This window comes from Xenopus laevis, chromosome 4L (assembly GCF_017654675.1).
Source record: "Xenopus laevis strain J_2021 chromosome 4L, Xenopus_laevis_v10.1, whole genome shotgun sequence".
Lineage (NCBI taxonomy): Eukaryota > Metazoa > Chordata > Amphibia > Anura > Pipidae > Xenopus > Xenopus laevis.
Genome location: NC_054377.1, coordinates 10,187,303 through 10,204,600, shown reverse-complemented (window position 1 = coordinate 10,204,600; position 17,298 = coordinate 10,187,303). Strand labels below are relative to the sequence as shown.

The following is a 17,298-nucleotide window of genomic DNA, read 5'->3' as shown; positions in this document are numbered from 1 at the left end:
AAGAATGTGCATATTAAAAATTGTAAAGAACTTCTCCAAGCTCCCCCCAGGAAAACAGACCCAAGGTCTGGGAACTAGGGATGCGCGAATCTACTATTTTAGGATTCAAGATTCACACGAATACCGAACCAAATCCAAACCCTAATTTGCTTGTGTAAAATAAGGGAAATATGTAGGAAAGAGAACCGCACTTCCTTGTTTGTGTGACGAAAAGTCGAGTATTTTTTTGGATTCGGTTCGGGCAGGCACTTGGAAATCGGTGAATTCTGCTGAAAAAAATGAATTCTGAATTATGTCCATCCTTATTGGGAACTACTGCCCCGTATAAATATTTTCTAGTTTGGTCGTTTTTTCTCTTTCAGTTGGTGATGAGGTCGTGTTCCTCTTTCTACCTGCCCTGCCCTTTGTGTCCCTGCCTCCATCTCTTCATCTAGTTTATTCCACCAGCACCACTGGCAAACCTATCCATAAACTTCCAAAATACCAAAATACACTATTTAACAAAACCATACACTTTTTACATGTTTGGAACACACTATAGCCCCAACTTTTCATGACACGTTTTGCTCTCCTACCATGTGGTGGTCATTAAATGTTTGGAACCCTCAAAATCATGAAATAATTGGAGCTACAATGAACCATAAAAAGTTGGGGGGACATTTCATGGCTCATTGTAGATACAAGAATTTCATGGCTCTGCGGGCTCTAAACATTTCAGACACACTGTGGCACCCCCAAGAAAGTCTTGATAGACACAAGGTGGTGGCCTCCCAAGCATTTTGTCTCCCAAACTTTGGTCTCCATATAACTATGCTTTGCATAATGTGCAGAGTAAGGAATGATGGCACAGTCTCATCTCATGGGAGTGCGACAGACTGGCAGGAGATATGGGACATTTAATGGGTAATCCAGGACCCACTGTGACATCAGAATTTATATACTTATATCCTACGCCTGTCTCTGACATCAACGGAGGTGGGTGGGACAAACATAATGGTATAAATAAAAGAGACAGAGAGCCAGGAGATGAAACGCCAAAGGGACTAGGACAGAGGGACAACTGTAAGTAAGTCAGGCCACCCCACCCCTATGATCTGCTAAAGAAATGTCTTAAAGGATTTCAGGCCATTGATAGAATGTCTCATGGACCCAGCAGAGGGAGACACTGACTCATATAGTCATACTGACTCAAAAGCAATGGGCACCTACAAGTTAACTTTTAGCATAATGTAAATGGCGAGGATCTAATCTTGCATTTGGTCCTTATTTTTATTTCTTTGTGGTTTCTAACTTATTTGCATATCTGTTGTTATTTAACAATTTACAGTACATGTCTATGCCCACTACTGTCTCTCCACTACAGAACAATTACTTGCCTGATGCTGCCTTGTCTCTTTCCCACTGTATTTATAAGACACACAGACACCGTTTGGTAAAATAAGTTTTAATTACACGTGAAAACAATCGCTAATACTCATAAAAGTTGATTTGTAGTTGTATGAATTTACATTTACAAACATATTTGCATAGTGGCACCTTTCCTATCTGATCCCCATTGGAAGCAGCAGTCCTGTCCTGCTTTATGGCAGAGATTGTCTTTATCTCAGAGCATTCAGACCAAGGAACCAAGATCTATCTAAAATTCACTTGCACCACAGGCTGATATCTAAACTGATTATAAATATTGTAACCACTCAGGGAAGTGTATTCCCCAAATTCTTTTACATGTTATGAAATATAAAATACAGTAATAGTAGATCACAATGTTGCCCCTTATTGTGAAAATTCAAATTTATTCAACTTTTCTGTATCATTTTTACACACTTTTAAAACTGAGGGCAGAGACACACGTGCTATCTCGGGAGATTAGTCATCCATCAACAAATCTCTTCTTCTTCGGGCGACTAATCTCCCCGAACTGCCGGCTAGAATGTAAATCGCCGGCGGGATGGCACTCAAAACGCTTCGGAAAGTCGAAGCGATCCCAGTGCCATCCAGCCGGCGATTTACATTCTAGCCGGTGGGAAGGCAGTTCGGGGAGATTAGTCGTCCGAAGAAGAAGAGATTTATCGATGGACGACTAATCTCCCGAAATAGCACCGCGTGTCTCTGCCCTCAGTTTTAAAAGTGTGTAAAAATGATACAGAAAAGTTAAGGGGCAACATTGTGATCTACTATTACTGTATTTCATATTTCATAACGTGTAAAAGAATTTGGGGAATGCTGGGCGGTCAACCAAAGCACAGCCTTGCCCTTAGCAGTATGGGACATAGGCAAGGCAGTGGCCAGGGGCACTCATATTGCCACCATACATGCCATTAGAGAAACCAAAATGGTTGATATTAAAGCTGCAGGAAAACTCCATTTAAGGCAGAACAGACATATTACCACACCAAATCCAAAGATAATCATGGCACAATAGCTAGGGCCCAAAGAGACCTAGACCTCTAGCTATCAGATAAAGCTAGGAACTCCCCTCCCATGCTACAACACGATAATTACTCTGATACTTAAGAATGGGAAGGACCTGTATTCATGTGAATCCTATAGACCTATATCACTGATGCTAAGTTAATTGCTAAATTATTAATGAATAGATTAACACAGGTCATTACATCTCTAATCCACCTGGACCAGGCTGGCTTTATGCCTCATAAAACTATTTTCATTAATCTTAGATGTTTATACACCCACATTCAATTGGCCTGCCAGCAACACTCCATTCGAGCTGTCGCCTCTCTAGATATAACAAAGGCCTTTGGTCATATCTCTGGCAGATTCTAGAGAAATTTGTATTCTGTCCTAACTTTATCACATGGGTCAACTTGCTATACAAGAAACATACCTCTGAAAACTGGTTCAACAACACTCTCTCTGCAGAATTTGAGTTGAGGACAGGAACCAGACAAGGATGCCCCCTGTCACTCCTTTTATTTGCTCTGGCTATTAAGCCACTGGCGATAAATCCCTTTTGTTAAGGAAATCTCAATCGCCAATATAGAAGAAAAAGTGGTACTGTATGCCGACGATATGTTAATTTTCCTCGCAGATGCTGACCCCTCACTACTGGCTGCACTGGAGGTACTTGAAAGGTTTGGGGCACTAAGTGGCCTACAGATAAATAAAAAATAATCAATTTTATTTCCCTTGGGGAACCTGGTTATCATGGAAGGCAATCCAGCACTCACCCTAATAACTAGGTTCGAGTATTTGTGTATCATTGTTAACACAGATACCTTATTGTACAGAACTAAGAACCCGGAACCTATCCTTTTAAGTTAACCTAATAAAAATGCTACATCTACCTAGATTTGTGTACCTATTATGGAACTCACCAGTCTACATCACCAATCATTTCTTGTGAATAGTGAACTAATCTCTTTAACGGCAGAGACACACATGGAGATTCGGGGAGATTAGTCGCCTGGCTACAAATCACCTCTTCTTCGGGTGACTAATCTTCCTGAACTGCCTTCCCACTGGCTAGAATGTAAATATCCGGCGGGATGGCACTCAGAGCACTTTGTTTTCCGAAGTTGCCCGAAGTTTCCTTGCGAAGGAACGATTTGGAAAACAAATCGTTCCAAGTGCAATCCCACTAATCTCCCCCAATCTCCACGTGTGTCTCTGCCCTACAATGCAAAATAAAAACCTTTTAAAAAAACCCATGTATTTCATTCTATTTACAAACTGAATCATGTACTTGATCATCTAGGGACAAACACTTTGCAAGGTGACCAAAATTTTAGGAATTAATATGAATGACGAATTAATCACCAGTAAGAATTGCATCCACTTTGGGTCCATTCCAATTTTTGGATAAAGGAACTGCAAATAGAAAAGAAAAATTTGGGTGATGATTAGTAAAATGGCTGGATGTTACACGGAGTTGGCCAGAGACTTATCATAACGTTGCTACTCAATACCCACCAAAACTGTATGACAGCAGAAAGCCGTTCTTCTGCACTGATTTATCACTGAGGAACCTGAGGAACATGTTGGGACCAGTGGAGGTGGCAGAAAGGAGGAAGAGGGGTCCACAGAATGTGTTCAGGAGGGGATTGTTACTGGAATTCCCATCATATACGGACAGGTAATCATATTTGCATGAGGAGCTAAATTCTGTATTGAAGCTGGTCATGCTCAGTGAGACCTAGAAGAAAGAAGGAATAGTAGAAGTCAGGCTAGTAGAGTAGAGGCTGGTGCTTTTACATTGTGTGGACCAACACCTTGAGAAGCAATGACTTGAGCAGTTTTACATTTTTAACATTTCATGAAATAAGCAGTTTTTACACTGTTAACTACAAAAATGTTTTTTCCAAGTGCCCCCTGCTGTTCATCAGCAGGAAGTGTCACCCAACGCTAGTTCTATAGTGGCGGGGAATGATTTCATTGTTGCAGATATGATCACATTAGAGCATTCGTGGATAGATTGTGTGAGTGTGTATCTCCTTACTTTATAGGAAGGTGGAGCAGTGATGATGTAAGAACAGTTGCTATAAGGAGGGTAATTGTTGGGATATCCGGGGGAAGTGATGCTCCTTGATGGGGTGAAATACGTGCCTCCACATTTCACTGGTGGAAAAAAAAAACATTAGTGGGTACCTCGATTATCAGATTCCTATCCCACATATAAGCAATGGCATCATGTAACAGAACCAGGCCCCATCTATAAAGTGCCAGTATACCTTGTGTATCTCATTTACCCTTTTAACTGATTGTCCATTAAATGTATTCTCTTTAGTGGAGGTGTAACTGGCTCACACAGAAAGAAAGAAGCTGCTCTGATGTTCTTCTGCTTAGGAAAGATTTGAGAAAGATTTATAATTGTTTTCCTAAGCAGAAGAACATCAGAGCAGCCTCGTTCTTTCTCCTGACAACTTCCTTGACTACTTGGTGGTCAGACTGGTGGGAAACTGACCAGCAGGTGGCGCTGTTGGAACAAAATTCATTCATATTAACAGCACATGTATCCCTTAATATCTTGGAATTAAAAAAAATAAATAATGAAAGTACATTGCAAAAGTTCTTACAATAGCACCTTTATCAATTTTACATTCACTTATTATTAAGGTTTACGTATCATTTAAGAAGCCACCAGTTTATGCATTTCTCCCCGTTATCGTATGTAATTTAATTGTAATTGAATACAATAGCGGCACTGCCAACCCATATTTACCTGTACTGTACGAGGCCTTGAAACCAGTCTTTTTCTTGTTATCACGACTGACAAACTCCACTAACGCCAGGTTTGTTGAGGCGATCAGAGCAGGAACAGGTTCAGACCCACAAGTTCTGTCTAGCAGTAGTAGGGAATTTCTGGTGCGCCCATCATAAACTCTAATGTAGTCAGAGATACAGTTTGGGGAAGATTGGAGATCAAAGGCATCAAACTTCAGCGTTACCTGCAGGTGCAACGTTAAAGTCAGCATGTGTTAAAGGGCATCTATTCCTTCTTTTGCTATTTGTCTAAAAGAATGACTAAGGACCAGTAATATCACAGAGGGCAGAAACAAGCTGAGATTGAAAAGTGACATGAAGACCCAAGAATGGTCATCAGAGATAATGTTATAGGGTGGAAGGACCACTATCCTCCAACAGCAAGGTACGTTTGATATTTTAGCAGCTTTCTGGTTGCTAGGGTAAATGGTAGCGAATGAATAAATAGGAGAGGCTTGAATTGAAAGCTAAGGAGTCCCTATGCTACATCTAGAAAAAAAGACCATGATTTAGGGCTGATCCCCAACTAGTGGCTCGTGAGCAACATGTTGCTATCAGTGGCCTCAAAGCAGGTGCTTATTTTTCAATTCCTGGTTTGAAGGAAAGCTTCAGCTGCATAATAAGCATGTGTACTGCCAAACAGAGCCTCCTGTAGGCTGCCTGTCCACATAGGGGCTACCAATAGCCAATTACAGCCCATATTTGGCACCCCAGAAACTTTTTGCATGCTTTTGTTGCTCTGCAACTTTTTTTACATTTGAATGTGGCCCCAAAAAATGTTGGGGACCACTGATTTAGGTTAAGCAACCTTGAACCAAAACAGGAAAAGAAGATAACGAATATATGAAATAATATATAATTCACCAAATCGGACGGTGCCTGGATGACCCACACACATTTGCCATTATTTGGATAAGGGGATGGATAATTAGTTGAGATGATAGTTCCATTGGCATCAGTCAGGAAAGAACCACATACATCTGAAACGCAAAAGAACCTTCATAAAGACCAATGGCCCATAAAACAAACCAACCCCACCCCAAAAACAGCTTGTGGTAAATGCCAGCAACAGATAAGGACAAAAGTCTTCCCCTTGAAGGAGGCCTATGATGAACCCATGTGAACATTAACTTGCCAACAGTGGACCTGTTCTTGCCCATGGTTCTCATGGTACTCACCACACTGATAGAGCCGGTTTATCTTAGTAAAATCCAAGCTGGTCATTGTGCTTCCGGCACCAAGTGTTACACTAGGGTCAGGCTTGGCCACAATAGTATTTTTTCCAGTTGTGTTGCTGTAAGCCCACCTACAATTATAATAAGAAAGGCAAGAAGTGAATAATACAGCTGGCAATCTATGTCCATGAGTAGGGATTGTAGTATCTCTAATAGAAATATTAAGATGTAAATGTTTACCTTGTGTCAACCCCACCCCAAGCTTCTATTATTAACATCAAAAGTGGGACAATTATGACCACACCCTGATCCCCAATGTTCACACCCCATCTGAGAACTCTTCCAAAAACCCTAAGGAATGGGTCTAAATATAGAGGAAGCAGAACCTGCCAAGTAAAGTATAGGGACCCCAGTAGGACACTGACTTCTAAGCAATATCACTATATATGTATATGAAATATCTTGTTCCCAAAGTTTAAGGGGGCCTTAAAATGATGTTGCAGTGGGGCCCATTAGGGCTGGCATCATGAATGTTGTAAGACAAGAACAAGCTAAACAACAATACACACATTGAACAAGACGTGGTAAACTCACGCTGGGTAGTGCATGATGGATTGGTAGTCATATCTTGTGCGGAGGTTGTTGGTGTCCATTTTGTCAAAGTTGACTTTGTCATCTATCATAAACAGCAGGTTATAAGGGATGGGGCGATTTTGAGTTTTTTAGATAACATCAGCAAACTCAATGACTCAACCCCAAATCACTTTTGTAACTGTCACCCCTCTATATCCAAGTGACATGTGTTTGTCCTCAGACAATGGCATACGATTCCATTGGCCCCAACCCTACTTGTTCTCCTTCCACACCCTGCCTGTAGTGTGATAATTAATTAGGAGGGGTGTGGCATAAAGGGGTTAGATTGTAATTAAGTTCTGGTGTTGCCAGATCTTCTACATCTCCATAATACTGATGCAGATGCATTAATCCAACAGGAAACCCCAGTGAGCTTCTCATTGACTGTACATGGACATATAGACAACCATTTCAGCCTAGGTATCCCCATGCTCTAAGCAGACTATAACCTGTGCAGAGAGGTATTACATAAAACTATTGCAGTTTAGGCAACGCATCTGTTCGAAGAACAACTTTTAGAACATGGTGGCCCTTTAGTTTCTGGTGGAGATGTCACTAATGTCCCCATACCTGGTGAGATGTACTGATACATGATATCAACATAGTCATCCCGGTCGCTCCTGGACTGTTCATGTACAAAGCCCAGGGCGTGGTTGAGTTCATGCATGGTCGTTCCTTCGGAGGTACAGTAACCTTTCTGCACGGACACAATTTGGGCACCTCCTTGCCTCCCCATGAACGACCAACAGCTGGAATCCAAACATAGGAGAGTTATTGACTTGCTGAGTAAAGCACATCTTACACTTATTTACAGTAAGAGCGTTGCAGGTACAGCTGCCTTTTGGCTATATTAATTTAAAAAGTGAACATTGTACTCATCTGCTTGGATGGAGGTTGATTTCTGTGTGATTGGCAACAGGTTGGTCTGTCACTGCAACTTTGAGCATTCTGGTGCACTGATTGGATACAGGCTGGTCTAGCACTGTGAGAATTCTTATGCTCTGATTGGCCACAGGTTGGTCTAAATGTTGGTCTACTAATGTGAGCATTCTAATAGATTGGTCACAGGTTTGTCTGTCATTTTGACCATTCTAATGTTCTGATTGGTTACAGGTTGGTCTAGAGCTGTGTTCATTTTAATGCTCTGATTTGTTGCAGGTTGGTTCAGCACTGTGAGAATTCTAATGTTCTGATTTGCTACAGGTAGGTTTACTAATGTAAACATTCGATTGCTCTGATTGGTTGCAGGTTGGTCTAGCACTGTGAGAATTCTACTGCTCTAATTGGCTACCTGCTGGCCAGGCACTGTGAGAATTCTAATGTTCTGATTGGCTACAGGTTGGCTTTCTAATGCAAACATTCTTTTGCTCTGATTGGGTACAGGTTGGTCTAGTAATGTGAGAATTCTTATGTTCTGATTGGCTACAGGTTGGTCTGTCATTATGAAAATTCTAATGCTCTTGTTGGCTACAAGCTGGTCTAGCACTGTAAGAATTTTCTTATTTATGCTCTGGTTGACTAAAGGTTGTTTGTATACACAGACACAAGCTCATAAAAAGCTATTTCAGTAACCTCACACAGCACAGTCTAGTTAGGATAAAACTGTTGTATATTTTTTTCCTTTAGAAGACTGAAACATTTGTTTTAACTATAGTGTACTGTACGTTATCCCAAAATCCAGAACAAACCCCAAGGTCCTTGTCTCAGTTCACGTTTCTGCCTATAACAATCATCTTATGCTTCGGGAGGAGCCCTCTGCTACTCGGATGCCGCCAGGTCTTAAAGTGAGAGGATCAAGGGGAACATAACATATGCAGGAAGGACAGGGAACAGGGAGCGTAGCAAACCTCCCAAAATTTGGAAAACAGAAAGAAGGACAAAAAGATTTGCCATGCAAAGAGCGACACATTTTTGACCACTCCCATTTTATGGCCACACCTCTTAAATACCACACCCATTTTATAAAAGTTGGCAGCTATGCAAAGTTCGAATACATTTCTGAGGGTTTTAGGGTCAGGTTTTATATGTTATTACAGTTTTGCTAATGAAGGTGAATTAAAATGGATCAAACCACACAGTAACACAGTACAAAATCAGTAACCGAGAAAATTATCAGGAACAGGCAAAGGTCTGAACAATCAGCGGTTAGGAACAGGCAAGGGTCAGATATTCAGCCACGAATCATAAACAGGAACTATCAGGAAATAGACCTACGTTGGCCAATGAGTAATTGGACGCGGCCACTTTAAATATTTGAATTTCACGCCAACGATGATGTGACGTATGCATAAGAGAAGGCGCCCCGTCGCCCCACTAGACCACCAGGTAAACTCACATATAGTAATTGTCAGACTTACCCATTGGCAGATTTTATAGTGATATAATCATCTTCATTTGTGTAAGGGACAAACTGCACGCAGGTCAGGGTCGCGTATACTTGCATAGTCGTTGTGATCATGTTAATTTCATCGTTATCTGGGGGACGCAAAAAAAATTGGTGAATTCCTGTTTCCTGCACAAAACGTGTGTGTTCCTGCACCAGAAATAATTAACATATGGCCTCCTTAAAGGGATTATGTCATGATGTTTATGAAGTAGTTTTTATTTCTAAATGACACTGTTTACACTGCAAATAATTCACTCTACAATATAAAATGTCATTCCTGAACCAGCAAGTGTATTTTTTAGTTGTAATATTGGTGTGTAGGTGCATCTCAGGTCATTATGTCTGGTCATGTGATTTCAGAAAGAGCCAGCACTTTAGGATGGAACTGCTTTCTGGCAGGCTGTTGTTTCTCCTACTCAATGTAACTGAATGTGTCTCAGTGGGACCTGGATTTTACTATTGAGTGTTGTTCTTAGATCTATCAGGCAGCTGTTATCTTGTGTAAAGGTGGCCATACATGTAGAAATCCACTTGTTTGGTGATTTCTCCAAACCAGCGGATCTCTACCCGATATGCCGAGGTGGGCGATATCGGGCTGATCCAAATGATCAGATCATAATGAAGCTAACACGGGCGGTCGGATCGCGGGACTGCATCAACAAATAGATGTGGGGTGCAATCCAACCCAATCGACATCTGACCGACTTATAGACAGCTATCGATCTGGAAAGCCCGTCGGAAGGCCCTACACACAACCCGATAAGCTGCCAACTCGGTCTGTCGGAAGCTTTTTATCGGCTCTAGGGTTGCCATCTTTTCTGCCTGGTGGAGACCTGGGGTCTTGATGCAGTGATGTCAGGGTGCGTGGCTATGACGTGGCGATCAACTATTTGCCAATCGCTGTGTCAATCATGGGGAATCCTGCACGGTTTTATTCATTTGGAAAACCGGGCAGGAAGTTTTGACCTGGGCATCCCTTCAAATTACCGGGCTGTCCGGGTCAAAAACGGACAGGTGGCAACCCTAATCAGCCAGTGTAAGGCCAGCTTAAGGGAGCTGTTATCTGGTTACCTTGTTCTGTTGTTAGGCTGCTGGGGGGGGAAAGCATACCTCCCAACTGTCCCTTTTTCGGAGGGACTCTTTTCTCTGCACTGAACAGCCAGAAAAAGAAACAAAGTTTCTCACTTAATTGGCTTTTAGCAGAGAGCCCAGAACAGCTAACAGGTGCAAATAAGATACTTTGTAACAATTTTGAGACACAAAAACACAGTTTAGATAAGGAGAAATATTCTCAAACTTTCATAACCTGCCAAATTTTGTAAAACAAACATGGTAATTAGGGGGTGTGGCCACAGAAAGGGGTGTGGTCAAAAAATTGCTGCGCTACGTGCGGAAAAAAAAATTTTGTCCCTCATTTTACTTCCAAAATGTTGGGAGGTATGGGGGAAAGGGAGGGGGTGATATCACTCCAACTTGCAGTACAGCAGTAAAGAGTGACTGAAGTTGATCAGAGCACAAGTCACATGACTGGGAGCAGCTGGGAAAACTGACAATATGTCTAGCTTCCAGGGCCGGATTTACATAGTGGGCGCCCCTAGGCCCACTACCGTTCATCGCCCCAGTCCACTCCAGGGTGGACTGGAGCAATGGGGCTTGGCACACGGTAAATTTAAGAAATGATTGTATCTCCAGCGCATCCCCAGTGTTTTTGAACCAATGTGGGTGTGGTTGGGCAGCATGCCGCCCCCCTAAAATCCTGCCACCCTAGGCCCGGGTCTAGGTGACCTTTCCACAAATCCGGGCCTGCTAGCTTCATGTTAGCTTTCAAAATTAAATATAAAAAAATCTGTTTGCTCTTTTGAGAAATGGATTTCAGTGCAGAATTCTGCTGGAGCAGCACTATTAACTGATGTGTTTTGGAGAAAAAAAATATTTTTTCCCATGACAGTATCCCTTTAAACGGACTCATTTGCACCACCTAGCGGTCCAATGTGCAAATGCGATAGTTATCTCCAGCCAGAATCATCCCTATCTATTCAATGTCAATGTTTTTTATTTGGGATTGGGGGATTTTTTCTTCTAATTTTCAGGGGGTAGTGGTTGCTAGTTTAAGTCCCTAGCAACACTAAGGTATGAAACTAACACACACATTGTTTTTTTTATCAAATGAAGGCCAGTTGAATATTGGTCTAAAACTCAATGGTCTATATCAGACCTGTTCAAAGCTGATTTGAAGGGAAACACACAAAACCACTGGGAGATACAAAGTAAAAAAAAACTTACTGTACTGCTCATCCAGTGTGTACGGCACATACACTGTCCCATTTATTTTCTGCCATAAGCAACCTTTGCAGCTGAGGGCGCTACGTGAGACCCCAAGTGCGATGTCCCCATGAACCCGCTTTATTCTGCTTCCTGATTCAAAAACAAAATCACTTGGAATAATTTGGAAGGACCAGTATTGACAGAATTCTGAAAGACAACAGTCCTGCCCTGTTTGTGGCTGAGATTCTATCTTTATAATGGATCATTCTGTCCCAGTGGCTGCACAGATCCTATCTGATCCCCATTGTAAGCAGCAGTCCTGCCCTGCTTTATGGCAGCTGAGATTCTAGCTATCTGTATAACAGAACATTCTATCCCAGTGGCTGCACAGATCCTATCTGATCCCCATTATAAGCAGCAGTCCTGTCCTGCTTTATGGCAGCTGGGATTCTAGCTATCTATATAACAGAGCATTCTGTCCCAGTGGCTGCACAGATCCTATCTGATCCCCATTGTAAGCAGCAGTCCTGTTCTGCTTTATGGCAGCTGAGATTTTAGCTATCTGTATAACAGAACATTCTGTCCCAGTGGCTGCACAGATCCTATCTGATCCCCATTGTAAGCAGCATTCCTGTTCTGCTTTATGGCAGCTGAGATTCTAGCTATCTGTATAACAGAACATTCTGTCCCAGTGGCTGCACAGATCCTATCTGATCCCCATTGTAAGCAGCAGTCCTGTCCTGCTTTATGGCAGCTGAGATTCTAGCTATCTGTATAACAGAACATTCTGTCCCAGTGGCTGCACAGATCCTATCTGATCCCCATTGTAAGCAGCAGTCCTGCCCTGCTTTATGGCAGCTGAGATTCTAGCTATCTGTATAACAGAACATTCTGTCCCAGTGGCTGCACAGATCCTATCTGATCCCCATTGTAAGCAGCAGTCCTGTCCTGCTTTATGGCTGAGATTCTAGCTATCTGTATAACAGAGCATTCTGTCCCAGTGGCTGCACAGATCCTATCTGATCCCCATTGTAAGCAGCAGTCCTGTCCTGCTTTATGGCAGCTGAGATTCTAGCTATCTGTATAACAGAGCATTCTGTCCCATTATCACAGATTCTATGTCAAAGTCATTTGAGTGCATTAGAACTAAATTAAATCATTAAAATAATGACTCCCAGTGTGGGCTGAATATGCACTTCTCACCATTCTCCTGTAAAAGGGAAACTCCACCCCAAAACTGTTTTTGCATAATGAATGAAACTGTAGCTCTAGGAACTTCCCAATACAACTTAGTTACATATATTTAAAGGTACTGAAGCTAATTGTAAATGTAATTGCTGCTGAAAGAAAGAAATTCGCTTCTCTGATTCTGTCTCTTACAGCAATGTAACAGAAGTCAGAACCAGCAGTGCAGACACTAGACAGACACTCATTTTAGTAGTAAACTTACAAATAAACATAAAAATAAACATTTATGACTGAAGGTTATTCAGGCCAGGTCAGCCCCGTCCTTACCACTTGCCCCAGGGCAGGCCCACATTTTCTCTAATGGGGGACAGGTAGGGGGTTGGGGGGACTGACAGAGAGGGTATACTTTCCCTTTACCAGTCTGAATTTGCCACATCAGTTTTCCTTTACAGATATAAGAACCACAAACAGCTGTGAGGATAACAGCAGAACTGATTAAAGGAACCAGTGGGCACATGGCAATGATCCGATTGTTGGCCCCCAGGTTTGGCAGCCTTGGGTAAATGCCCCTTCCACCCAACAGCTCTGGACAGCACCAACCTGCAGTAAATGTACATTCCCACAATCCCCCAGACTCACTGCCCTAATTTACCTTTGTTGGCTTTAATGAACCTGCTGAAGACATCGATAGGGGCAGGTGTTTTCTTTTGTACTGGGGAAACAAAGCAAAAACATTTTTTTTACATTTAACATAATTTAGATAGTTATATAGATGATTGATAGATAATAGATAGCTAGATAGAGATAATTCACATAGATAGATTATGACAGACAGACAGACAGGTAGATAGATGATAGATGATAGATAGATAGATAGATAGATAGATAGATAGATAGATAGAGATAGATAGATAGATAGATAGATAGATAGATAGATAGATAGATAGATATCTGGTAACAAAGCAGCCGCACTTTAATCCGGATTTTGAGTATAAGCGTGGGTGCAGGCCCAAAATATATTATTACTTAATCAATTGGATAGAGCCGCACTCCAAGAAGTTTGTGAATCAAATAATTTTTATTAGCATTGGTGTCCTGGGTCATGGGTATGAGGACACCAATGCTAATAAAATTATTTGATTCACAAACTTCTTGGAGTGCGGCTCTATCCAATTGATTAAGTTATATATATATATATATATATATATATATATATATATATATATATATATATATATATATAATATCAAAACAGGGGGGTTGTGGGAGCACTCTAAAGGCTTTAAAGTATATATATAAGTATAATAAATGCTATTGCATATGTACCCAAAACAGGGGTTATTTTGTTACAAAGTTATGATCATAAAATTGATAAGCCACCATACCACGTCAAGGTAAACCCCGAATGGCGGTCCCTAACTTGTTTTATATTTTATGTGCATTTTAGCATTACCTGTAATCAATGTCCATTGAACGCTGTTCAAACAGCTTATCAATTTTATGATCATAACTTTGTAACAAAATAACCCCTGTTTTGGGTACATATGCAATAGCATTTATTATACTTATATATATATATATACTTTAAAGCCTTTAGAGTGCTCCCACAACCCCCCTGTTTTGATATTATATATATATATATATATATGTAGAGATGACTGATAGATAGATTGAGATAATTGCGATAGATAGGTAGATAGATAGATAGATAGATGATTAGATAGATAGATAGATAGATAGATAGATAGATAGATAGATAATAGACAGACATACAGATAGAGAGAGAGAGAGAGAGATGAACATTTCCAAGAGGTCCTTGGTTATTTAATGTATGATGAGATGAATGATCTAATGTTTGTTCTGCTGCTCTCATATAGAATGATATGGGAAGTTATATGTGTATAAAGTGTGTAGGTCCTTCTATCAGCAATTTACAAATGTATGTGATGTGGGAACTGCTGATGGCTATAGTAGACATGTAGGATTAAGTAAGGGGCATCCACGATACTGTGATAACGATTCTATAGGGGCAGACAGGTATTATTGAATTTTAAATAACTGAGTTGCCAGACATGTGAGATGATGGTTATGTGGGACAGTTTCGCCAGTAATAGATCAAAGCTACAAAATATATATGTGTATAAGAACAGGCTTTCTCTAGAAATGGGTATATAGTATCAGCAAATGTATTTCTGTTAGTTGGTGTAAGGCTAATGGCACATGTAGTATTTGCCCTGCAAATGAGCAATTAGGGGGTCTCATACAAAATATATGAATACAATGCACTCACCTTTATTATAATTGGATGCCAAGATGGTCTGAAATCAAATTAACAGTTTTAAACATTTTGTTATCAAGAGAATCCCAATAAAGCATTTGTTAGAGGCAAAGGGAATATCAACAAGTAAAACATGGGTATGAGGCAAAGGGACACAAAAGGGGAGGTTGAGGGGGCACTCCAATGTTAAGATATATAAGTACAATGGAAGTGCCACTGCTCTGGCCAAGTTAGTTGAAATCATACAAAAGAGAGGGGTTTGATCAATTCCCATATCCCCTGTTTCACTAGTCGTTTAATATCAATGGGGTTTACCTTGACATGGTATAGTGGCTTCTAAATTTTAAAATCCTAACTTTGTAACTAAAACCCCATGTTTTTAAAGAATATATACGCACTTGTATAGATACTAAATTACTAGTGAAATAGGGGTCCATGGAATGTGCATTGATATGAGGCAAAGGGAATAGTAAGAAGCAATGCATGGGTATGAGGCAAAGGGAATAGTAAGAAGCAAGGCATGGGTATGAGGCAAAGGGAATAGTAAGAAGCAAGGCATGGGTATGAGGCAAAGGGAATAGTAAGAAGCAAGGCATGGGTATGAGGCAAAGGGAATAGTAAGAAGCAAATCATGGGTATGAGGCAAAGGGAATAGTAAGAAGCAAGGCATGGGTATGAGGCAAAGGGAATAGTAAGAAGCAAGGCATGGGTATGAGGCAAAGGGAATAGTAAGAAGCAAGGCATGGGTATGAGGCAAAGGGAATAGTAAGAAGCAAGGCATGGGTATGAGGCAAAGGGAATAGTAAAGGGTGGCAAAGGGAATAGTAAGAAGCAAGGCATGGGTATGAGGCAAAGAGAATAGTAAGAAGCAAGGCATGGGTGTGAGGCAAAGGGAATAGTAAGAAGCAAATCATGGGTATGAGGCAAAGAGAATAGTAAGAAGCAAGGCATGGGTATGAGGCAAAGGGAATAGTAAGAAGCAAATCATGGGTATGAGGCAAAGGGAATAGTAAGAAGTAGGTCATGGGTATGAGGAATAGAGAATAGTAAGAAGCAAGGCATGGGTATGAGGCAAAGAGAATAGTAAGAAGCAAGGCATGGGTATGAGGCAAAGGGAATAGTAAGAAGCAAATCATGGGTATGAGGCAAAGAGAATAGTAAGAAGCAAGGCATGGGTATGAGGCAAAGGGAATAGTAAGAAGCAAATCATGGGTATGAGGCAAAGGGAATAGTAAGAAGTAGGTCATGGGTATGAGGAATAGAGAATAGTAAGAAGCAAAGCATGGGTATGAGGCAAACAGATTAGGAAGAAGTAAATAATGGATATGAGGCAAGGGGAGAAGGAAGAAGCAAAGCGTGGGTATTAGTAAAAGGAAACAGCAAAAAGCAAAGCCTGGGTTGGAGGTAAATGGAGAAGGAAGAAGCAAATGATGGGTGTGAGGCACATGGAACAGCAAGAAGCAAAGCACAGGAATGAGGCAAATGGAATAGAAGCAAAACATGGGTATGGGGCAAAGGAAGAAGCTAAGCATGGGTGTGAGGCAAATGGAACAGCAAAAAACAAGGCATGGGTATAAGGCAAAGGGAGAAGGAGGAAGCAAATAATGGGTATGAGGTAAATGGGAACAAAAAGAAGCAAATCGTGGGTATTAGGAAGCAGTAATGAACCAACAGTAGAGTTCGGCAAAGAGTCGATTTCACTTACCTTAAAAGAGATGCTCAATACTTGTCCGAGAAGACAGCTCAGGATTATACAAATGGAGGAATTCATATTGTTTCTACTGATCAACTGATTTCTACTGAGCACCTCATACTCTAATCCCCAGCCCTTATATTTAGAGTCAATCAGTGGTCTTGGAGGGGGGGATGGGAGGGTGACAGCCAACTGGCCACCAAATGATTTCTTGAAAAACTGCTCTACTGTCTACAATCATACAAATGCTAATCCAAGGCCCTTGCTGAACTGCTTCTTCCACTTCAGTGGGAAACTCCTCATCCTTATTTAGATCAAATAACTTTTGTTGTAGACCTTTGATTAATGACGTTTGTTAATCTTTTCACGTCTTTTTTCTACTGTCACCTGAATAAAATCTCATTTCCCAAATACCAGAGTTCAAAGTAGAAGGGAATGCCAATTGTTTTCATATTTATTA

The 17,298-nt window shown here is 41.1% G+C and overlaps 1 protein-coding gene across 1 annotated transcript; it reads right to left on the bottom strand.

Annotated features, from left to right (window-relative positions):
* Positions 1–1,428: 1,428 nt before the first annotated feature.
* Positions 1,429–16,983, bottom strand: astl2d.1.L (astacin-like metallo-endopeptidase 2 gene d1 L homeolog). The gene is made up of 13 exons (XM_041589819.1): positions 16,851–16,983; positions 15,158–15,185; positions 13,520–13,579; positions 11,698–11,829; positions 9,386–9,503; positions 7,599–7,777; positions 6,990–7,071; positions 6,399–6,526; positions 6,085–6,200; positions 5,180–5,405; positions 4,457–4,575; positions 3,931–4,153; positions 1,429–3,828 (listed from the first exon to the last, which is right to left on the bottom strand). The coding sequence occupies exons 1-13, from the start codon at positions 16,914–16,916 to the stop codon at positions 3,770–3,772; spliced, it is 1,536 nt and encodes a 511-aa protein (XP_041445753.1). The 5' UTR covers positions 16,917–16,983; the 3' UTR covers positions 1,429–3,769.
* Positions 16,984–17,298: the final 315 nt, after the last annotated feature.